The sequence below is a fragment of the Oncorhynchus clarkii genome, chromosome 31 (genome assembly GCF_045791955.1).
Source record: "Oncorhynchus clarkii lewisi isolate Uvic-CL-2024 chromosome 31, UVic_Ocla_1.0, whole genome shotgun sequence".
NCBI classification, from domain to species: Eukaryota; Metazoa; Chordata; class Actinopteri; order Salmoniformes; family Salmonidae; genus Oncorhynchus; species Oncorhynchus clarkii.
Genome location: NC_092177.1, coordinates 26,387,522 through 26,397,215, shown reverse-complemented (window position 1 = coordinate 26,397,215; position 9,694 = coordinate 26,387,522). Strand labels below are relative to the sequence as shown.

Below are 9,694 nucleotides of genomic sequence, written 5' to 3'. Positions count from 1 at the left end.
GCCCAGCTTTACTGCAACAGCTTTTCCTCATTAGCCCAGCTTTACTGCAACAGCTTTTCCTCATTAGCCCAGCTTTACTACAACAGCTTTTCCTCATTAGCCCAGCTTTACTGCAACAGCTTTTCCTCATTAGCCCAGCTTTACTGCAACAGCTTTTCCTCATTAGCCCAGCTTTACTGCAACAGCTTTTCCTCATTAGCCCAGCTTTACTGCAACAGCTTTTCCTCATTAGCCCAGCTTTACTGCAACAGCTTTTCCTCATTAGCCCAGCTTTACTGCAACAGCTTTTCCTCATTAGCCCAGCTTTACTGCAACAGCTTTTCCTCATTAGCCCAGCTTTACTGCAACAGCTTTTCCTCATTAGCCCAGCTTTACTGCAACAGCTTTTCCTCATTAGCCCAGCTTTACTGCAACAGCTTTTCCTCATTAGCCCAGCTTTACTGCAACAGCTTTTCCTCATTAGCCCAGCTTTACTGCAACAGCTTTTCCTCATTAGCCCAGCTTTACTGCAACAGCTTTTCCTCATTAGCCCAGCTTTACTGCAACAGCTTTTCCTCATTAGCCCAGCTTTACTGCAACAGCTTTTCCTCATTAGCCCAGCTTTACTACAACAGCTTTTCCTCATTAGCCCAGCTTTACTCAACAGCTTTTCCTCATTAGCCCAGCTTTACTGCAACAGCTTTTCCTCATTAGCCCAGCTTTACTGCAACAGCTTTTCCTCATTAGCCCAGCTTTACTGCAACAGCTTTTCCTCATTAGCCCAGCTTTACTGCAACAGCTTTTCCTCATTAGCCCAGCTTTACTACAACAGCTTTTCCTCATTAGCCCAGCTTTACTGCAACAGCTTTTCCTCATTAGCCCAGCTTTACTGCAACAGCTTTTCCTCATTAGCCCAGCTTTACTGCAACAGCTTTTCCTCATTAGCCCAGCTTTACTGCAACAGCTTTTCTTCATTAGCCCAGCTTTACTGCAACAGCTTTTCCTCATTAGCCCAGCTTTACTGCAACAGCTTTTCCTCATTAGCCCAGCTTTACTGCAACAGCTTTGGTTTCATGATATTTGAAATGTTTCAAAATACTATTTCAATCCCCTCTGTTTTTACTTGAGAAATCCCGATGGTCTATTATGTGTGGTTTGCTTGAGTTGTAATGTGGGAAGTTCTTTTTGTGATTGATAGAATCTGGGGATTTTTCACGATAGCCTGGCCTTCACAGTTTTGTGATTAGGGACACAGTAACAATGAGATGCAATTATGTTTTGGCACTGGAGGAGTGAAAGCCTGTTTGGAAAGAGGCAAGAAAAGAGAAATGCTGTGTTTGGAGAGATATTTATTTATTAAACATTTCACAGGATGAAATCTCTTGAGATGCACCTTCTTGGTTTAAAGAATGTCCAAAATGAAAAAACAACCCCCCAAAAAACAAACAGTACTTATTAACAAGAATAATATTTCAACTACTGTCAAATAATAATAATAATAACAATGAAATAATAATAAATAAATGAAATAATAATAATGATGATAAAAGGTCAATTCTGAGCATAAAAAAGTTGTAATACTCCTACTAATGGGCCTCCAACAAATACAAATAAATATGCAACTAATAACACTAAGTTGGCTGCCTATAATATATACATAATTACAAATATCGTCACGTGTTGACGTTTCTCCTAGTTAAAAACACAAACAGTTTGTTCTTAACATTGGAACAATGGCTATCACTGTGTGATTTTAATGCCCTTATTTCTATAAGTAAAGTATTCCAGAGAAGCGTCGTGAGAGCGTCTGAAGAGCAACGAGAGTCCTCGCACTGTCACTGTCCATGGTGCTGAAATGTCTAAAATCCTATTTGAACCAGTAGGCTTTAATATTGATCGCTGTTTGACCTTCATATTCTTATTCCTTCCCTTGCTCTGTTTTTTTCTATAGCAGTTTTGAGTTTGCTCTGGCTGAGGACCAGCAACGGATATATTGCTTTGTTGTCTCTCTTGCACATGTGTTGTATTTTATATTCATAGTATACCTGATCTTAAATGATGAAAAAAGAGGGGGGGTGATTTTAACAATTTATGTTTGTATTGTTTAATATCCTTTAGTTTTCCGTGTTTATCTTTCGTTTTGTAATAGTAAATTAACAAATCAAACTTACTGAGGGGTATTTCTAACCACTTCTCGGTGAAACATTAAGAAATCTGTAAGCAAATAATGTACATTCTGTTGAGTACGCAAAGTGTCGCTGTTCACCAGCTGTGTTTGGATTGATCCAGTTCTCCACCCACTGGTGTTGTAACAAGACTCGGGTGTCATTCTGCAGAAAATATTGGACGCGGTTAGATTGCTTGAACATTTTCAGGATATTATTTTCATCACGATGAACCTTTGTGTGGAATACTGTTTGTTTATATTTTAGTATCAAGGCTATATTGTGTTTTGGCGTTTTAATTCCAGGATGGGGCACAATGGAATGTCAGTGACAGGCCTGCTATGCGGCGTTGCTTTCTTTATTGTAATGCTGCACTCCGCCTATGGAGACGTGAGCTATTCTTTTCCGGAGGAGATGAAACGCGGATCTGTTATTGGAAATATAGCTAAGGATCTCGGGCTGGAGACGAGCAGACTGCCCGCTCGTAAGGCCCGTATTGATACCGAAGGGAACCACGAACGGTATTGTGACATTAATCTGAATACGGGAGATTTGACTATAGCTGAAAGGATTGACAGAGATGGGCTTTGTGGCAAGAAGGCTTCGTGCGTATTAAAACAGGAACTTGTGCTTGAAGATCCGTTGGAGCTTCACCGTATTAGTCTTCATGTCCAAGATATAAATGATAATTCCCCACAGTTTAAAAAGGATATTATCAAAATGGAAATTAGGGAATCAGCAGACAAAGGTGTTCGTTTTTCTCTAGATGAGGCCCATGACGCTGATATAGGACAGAATACGGTTCAGAGCTATACACTACAAATAAATGAACATTTTATTTTGAATGTCAAAGCCAAAAGTGGTGGACGCAAATACAGCGAGTTAGTGTTAGACAAAGAGCTAGACCGCGAGGGGCACCATGAAATCAAATTATTGCTTACAGCGATGGACGGAGGCTCTCCGCAGAGATCAGGTACTGTAGTCATACACGTCACTGTACTGGATGCTAACGATAATGCCCCAGTGTTTAGCCAGGCCGTCTATAAAGCCAGTCTGCCTGAAAACTCTCCTTTAGATACTGTAGTGGTTACAGTGAGTGCTACGGATGCAGATGAGGGATTGAACGGTGAAGTTACATATGAATTCGATGATGTTTCAGATGAAAATAGCAAAGTATTTAATCTAGATCATATGAATGGAAAAATTATAGTTGTTGGTCCATTAGATTATGAAAAGGAGTCTTCATATGAAATGCAGATCAGTGCAAAAGACGGATTAGGGTTAGCATCCTACTCTACATTGATAATAGAAATCACTGATGTTAATGACAATGCCCCTGTGATATATCTACAATCTCTGACTAACTCCATACCTGAGAACGCGTCACCTGGTACAGAGGTGGGCATCATTAACGTGCAGGATAGAGACTCTGAGAATAACCGGCTGGTCCGCTGCTCCATTCAGCAAAACCTTCCCTTTAAGCTGGTGCCATCCATCAAAAAATACTATTCTCTGGTGACCACAGGCGAACTGGACCGTGAACTAGTGTCTGATTACAACATTACAATCACTGCCACCGACGAGGGCTCTCCACCTCTGTCCTCCTCTAAAAGTGTTCAGTTATCTGTAGCTGACGTCAACGACAACCCACCTGTGTTTGAGGAACAGTCCTATAAAGCCCACGTGACTGAAAATAACAAACCCGGTTCCTCCGTGTGGTCTGTTACTGCACGGGACCCAGACTGGAGACAGAACGGGACAGTGATTTATTCTCTCTTACCTGGTGAGGTGAACGGTGTACCGGTGTCCTCGTTTTTATCCGTTAATGGAGAAACGGGGGTGATCCACGCTGTGAGGTCGTTTGATTACGAGCAGTTCAGGAGTTTTAAAGTCCACGTGGTGGCCAGAGACAACGGTTCTCCTCCGCTCAGCAGCAATGTCACGGTCAGTGTGTTCATAACAGATGTGAATGACAACTCTCCTCAGATACTATACCCTGCCCCGGAGGGGAACTCCTTCATGACGGAGCTGGTCCCCAAAGCTGCGCACGGGGGCTCTCTGGTTTCCAAGGTGATAGTGGTGGACGCGGACTCTGGCCAGAACGCCTGGCTGTCCTATCATATAGTCAAATCCACTGATCCGGGACTTTTCACTATTGGTCTCCACAGCGGAGAGATCAGGACACAACGGGACATTTCTGAATCTGACAGCATGAAACAGAACCTCATTGTGTCAGTGAAAGATAACGGACAGCCCTCTCTCTCTGCCACCTGTAGCATGTATTTAGTGATTTCTGATAACTTGGCTGAAGTACCAGAACTGAAAGATGTATCTTATGATGAGAACAATTCCAAACTCACCTCTTATCTGATCATCGCGCTGGTGTCTGTCTCCACCTTTTTCCTCACCTTCATCATTGTCATCCTGGCGCTGAGGTTTTGCCGCATAAGAAAGCCCAGACTGTTGTTTGACGGAGCGGTCACCATCCCCAGCGCCTATCTCCCTCCCAACTATGCAGAGGGGGATGGAGTGGGAACTCTCCGCAGCACCTACAATTTTGATGCATACCTGACGACAGGTTCGCGCACAAGTGACTTCAAGTTCGTCACATCTTACATTGACAACACACTGCCCGCGGATCAGACTCTGAGAAAAACTCCAACAGACTTTGCTGAAGAATTTGACAACTCCGATGGGTCCCCTCCAGAGGTAGGCCTTCTTCGTAAATAAAAAATAGTATCTTGTTGTATGTTACACATTTTCAGTTAAGACACGTTTTAAAACATTTCGAGCTAAAATTAGAGTAATTATGCAATGTAAAATACATCTAAAATTAGAGTAAGTTGTGATATTGAAGTGCTGCTGTAAAAAACAATGTAAATGAAAAAAATGTATTTTACATAGCATCATTACTCTAATTTTAGATGTATTTTACATTGCATCATGATTTGTATCATGATTTGTATCATGATTTGTTTTTTACAGCAGTACTTCAATATCACAACTTAGTGATCCAGGTTTGACGTAATGTGTTAGTGATCCAGGTTTGACCTGATGTGTTAGTGATCCAGGTTTGACCTGATGTGTTAGTGATCCAGGTTTGACGTAATGTGTTAGTGATCCAGGTTTGACGTAATGTGTTAGTGATCCAGGTTTGACGTAATGTGTTAGTGATCCAGGTTTGACGTAATGTGTTAGTGATCCAGGTTTGACGTAATGTATTAGTGATCCAGGTTTGACAGAATGTGTTTGTGATCCAGGTTTACAGGTTTGACGTAATGTGTTAGTGATCCAGGTTTGACGGAATCTGTTAGTGATCCAGGTTTACAGGTTTGACGTAATGTGTTAGTGATCCAGGTTTGACGTAATGTGTTAGTGATCCAGGTTTGACGTAATGTGTTAGTGATCCAGGTTTGACGGAATCTGTTAGTGATCCAGGTTTGACGTAATGTGTTAGTGATCCAGGTTTGACGGAATCTGTTAGTGATCCAGGTTTACAGGTTTGACGTAATGTGTTAGTGATCCAGGTTTGATGTAATGTATTAGTGATCCAGGTTTGACGTAATGTGTTAGTGATCCAGGTTTACAGGTTTGACGTAATGTGTTAGTGATCCAGGTTTGAAGTATTGTGTTAGTGATTCAGGTCTGACTTGTAATTAAGCATTTTAGATCCTCATTTAGATCCCCTCAGCTGAAGTGAGAACTACTTAGGCGCTGATGTATAGTTGCTGATGGATATTTTTAGTTGTGATGGGATTTGTGATTCTGTTATTTTTTGATGAATTGATTGGTTGGATTTTTCACATACACAGTGCAGCGTTTTGAGTTCACTGAAAATGGGTTGATATAGGAGTTTTGCTCTGTTGGAATAGGCTTATTTGGAAAAAGGTTAGAAAATAAAAAGTACTGTCTGTGGAGAAGTGGTGTGACAGTATCTGATTTGCGGCTTGAGCATCAGTGTTGCTGTCCATGGTGCTGAACATGCAGAAAATCCAACATAAGGCCAGCGGGGTTTACTACGAGTCATCGCTACTTGACTGTCCTCACCTTCCTTCTTTCCCATAGGCTACTCTCTGTTTTTGTGTTTGTGCATTCTGAAGATAGTGTCGACTAAAAAAGCAACATAACATGTAATTTGCTATGTAGGTAGCCCATACACTTTTTCCCCGATGTGTCATAACCTTTTCTAATGTGTTCCTTCCAGCTAGACCAAACTTAACTCAATGCTGTGAGCATGATTTCAATGCTATGGTTTATGTTTTAGGCTTTTTAATGTTGTTTTCTGTGTATTTCTATTAGGTTATTTTGCAACAAGGAATTACATTTATTTATGGTTTGAAAGATGTAGACCTATATTAGTAGGCTGCACATTATTCAATCATGCCGGCTACAAATTTAGCTTCCTATTACGACTTGACCTGACATACAGATATAGAAGAATGTATGTTGACATGTGTAATTTCTGAAGAGTACTGACTGTGTCGCTGTTCACCAGCTGTGTTTGGATAGATCCAGTTCTCCACCCACTGGTGTTGTAACAAGACTCGGGTGTTCGGGTGTCATTAAGCTGCGGAAAAGACTGGAGACGGTTCAGATTGCTTGAACATTTTGAGGATATTATTTTCATCAAGCTGAATATTTTTGTGGAATACTATTTGTTTACATTGTGTTATCAAGGCTATATTGTGTTTTGACGTTTTAATCCCAGGATGGGGCACAAAGGAATCTCGGTGACAGGTCTGGTCTGCAGCGTTGCTTTCTTTCTTCTACCGCTGCACTCCGCCTATGGAGACGTGAGCTATTCTTTTCCGGAGGAGATGAAACGTGGATCTGTTATTGGAAATATAGCCAAAGATCTCGGTCTTGTGGCGAGCAGACTCTCCGCTCGTAAGGCCCGTGTTGATCCCGATGGGAACCGTAAACGTTACTGTGACATTAATCTGAGTACCGGAGATCTGATTGTTGCGGAGAGAATTGACAGAGAGGGGCTTTGTGGCAAGAAGGCTTCGTGTGTTTTAAAACAAGAACTTGTATTGGAGAGTCCTTTGGAGGTGCAACGTATTAGTCTTCATGTTCAAGATATAAATGATAATTCTCCGCAATTTAAGGACGAAGTGATTACAATTGAAATGAGCGAATCAGCAGATATAGGCGCTCGTTTTTTACTTGATCAGGCACACGATGCAGATTTAGGACAGAATGCAGTGCAAAGGTACACTTTACAAAAAAATGACAATTTCCTATTGACCGTTGATAGTCATACTGTTGAGCTTGTTCTAGAGAAAGAGCTTGATCGTGAACAAAGCAATGAAATCAAAGTATTGCTTACAGCTGTAGACGGAGGCTCTCCGCAGAAATCAGGTACTGTACTCATACACGTCACTGTACTGGATGCTAACGATAACGCCCCAGTGTTTAGCCAGGAAGTCTATAAAGCCAGTCTGCCTGAAAACTCTCCTTTAGATACTGTAGTGGTTACAGTTAGTGCTGCAGATGCAGATGACGGAGTGAATGGGGAAGTTACCTATGACTTCGCTCACGTGTCAGAGGAAGATGACAAATTATTTTCTATCGACCGGAAGACTGGAGAAATTAGAGTGATCGGCACAATTGATTTTGAAGAAATGTCATATTTTGAACTGCGCATCAAAGCAAAGGATGGTTTAGGGTTAGCATCATATGTCAAAGTCATAATAGACATCACAGATGTTAATGACAACAATCCTTCGATTTATATACAATCTCTGACTAACCCCATACCTGAGAACGCGTCACCTGGTACAGAGGTGGGCATCATTAACGTGCAGGATAGAGACTCTGAGAATAACCGACAGGTACGCTGCTCCATTCAGCAAAACCTTCCCTTTAAGCTGGTGCCATCCATCAAAAACTACTATTCTCTGGTGACCACGGGCGAACTGGACCGAGAACTGGTATCTGATTACAACATTACAATCACTGCCACCGACGAGGGCTCTCCACCTCTGTCCTCCTCTAAAAGTGTTCAGTTATCTGTAGCTGACGTCAACGACAACCCACCTGTGTTTGAGGAACAGTCCTATAAAGCACACGTGACTGAAAATAACAAACCCGGTAACTCCGTGTGTTCCGTTACTGCACGGGACCCAGACTGGAGACAGAACGGAACAGTGATTTATTCTCTCTTACCTGGTGAGGTGAACGGTGTTCCGGTGTCCTCGTTTTTATCCGTTAACGGAGACACGGGGGTGATCCACGCTGTGAGGTCGTTTGATTATGAGCAGTTCAAGAGTTTTAAAGTCCACGTGGTGGCCAGAGACAACGGTTCTCCTCCGCTCAGCAGCAACGTCACGGTCAGTATGTTCATAACAGATGTAAATGACAACTTTCCTCAAATACTATATCCCGCCCCGGAGGGGAACTCCTTCATGACCGAGCTGGTCCCCAAAGTTGCACACGGGGGCTCTCTGGTTTCCAAGGTGATTGCGGTGGACGCGGACTCTGGCCAGAACGCCTGGCTGTCCTATCATATAGTCAAATCCACTGATCCGGGACTTTTCACTATTGGTCTCCACAGTGGAGAGATCAGAACACAGCGGGACATTTCTGAATCTGACAGCATGAAACATAACTTTATTGTGTCAGTGAAAGATAACGGACATCCCTCTCTCTCTGCCACCTGTACCATGTATTTAGTGATTTCTGATAACATGGCTGAAGTGCCCGAACTGAAAGATATCTCGTATGATGAGAGCAATTCCAAACTCACCTCTTATCTGATCATCGGGCTGGTGTCTGTCTCCACCTTTTTCCTCACCTTCATTATTGTCATCCTGGCCGTGAGGTTTTGCCGCAGGAGAAAGCCCAGACTGTTGTTTGATGGAGCGGTCGCCATTCCCAGCTCCTATCTCCCTCCCAACTACGCAGAGGGGGATGGAGTGGGAACTCTCCGCAGCACTTACAATTATGACGCATACCTAACGACAGGTTCGCGCACAAGTGACTTCAAGTTCGTCACATCTTACAGTGACAACACGCTGCCTTCGGACCAGACTCCGAGAAAAACTCCAACAGACTTTGCTGAAGAACTTGGCGATTCCAACGGGTCCCCCACAGAGGTAGGCCTTTATTGTAAACTAAATTAGTCCTACGTTGGTCAATTTTTTCCCCCCATAGACAATCACCTGTTTCATGGCACTGCATCATTATCCCATGTTTATACACTGTTAGTCCTTTCTATAATTTCAACAGAAAATAAACACAAGGTTACACTGCATTATGGGTAAAATGCAGAAAAATATTCTTATTAATTGTAATTGGAAGTGTCCTGTAAAACATATTTCTTATAAATAATGGTTCATGCCAACTGTAGATTACTATTTTCATTTTCAGGTGCCAACCTCATGCTCTGGGTTGCATGCATAAAGCTCAGACTCTGAACCCTCTTACTCCGAATAGATTTGCCCCTGATCATATATCTAAGGTTGTGCCCAATCCCATTTTTAAATCCATCTCCCTCTCTGTCTTTGTCTCTCTCTCCCCCAACACCCATCTCACACACACAGTCACTC

At 42.4% G+C, this 9,694-nt stretch overlaps 2 protein-coding genes across 2 annotated transcripts; both read left to right on the top strand.

Moving 5' to 3' along the window:
• Positions 1-2,450: 2,450 nt before the first annotated feature.
• LOC139390854 (protocadherin gamma-A11-like) lies at positions 2,451-4,874 on the top strand. The gene has a single exon (XM_071138249.1). The coding sequence runs from the start codon at positions 2,451-2,453 to the stop codon at positions 4,872-4,874; it is 2,424 nt and encodes an 807-aa protein (XP_070994350.1).
• A 1,979-nt stretch (positions 4,875-6,853) lies between these two features.
• Positions 6,854-9,268, top strand: LOC139390853 (protocadherin beta-15-like). Its single transcript, XM_071138248.1, has one exon. It carries the CDS (start codon positions 6,854-6,856, stop codon positions 9,266-9,268), a length of 2,415 nt encoding a protein of 804 aa, XP_070994349.1.
• The last annotated feature ends 426 nt before the right edge of the window (positions 9,269-9,694 follow it).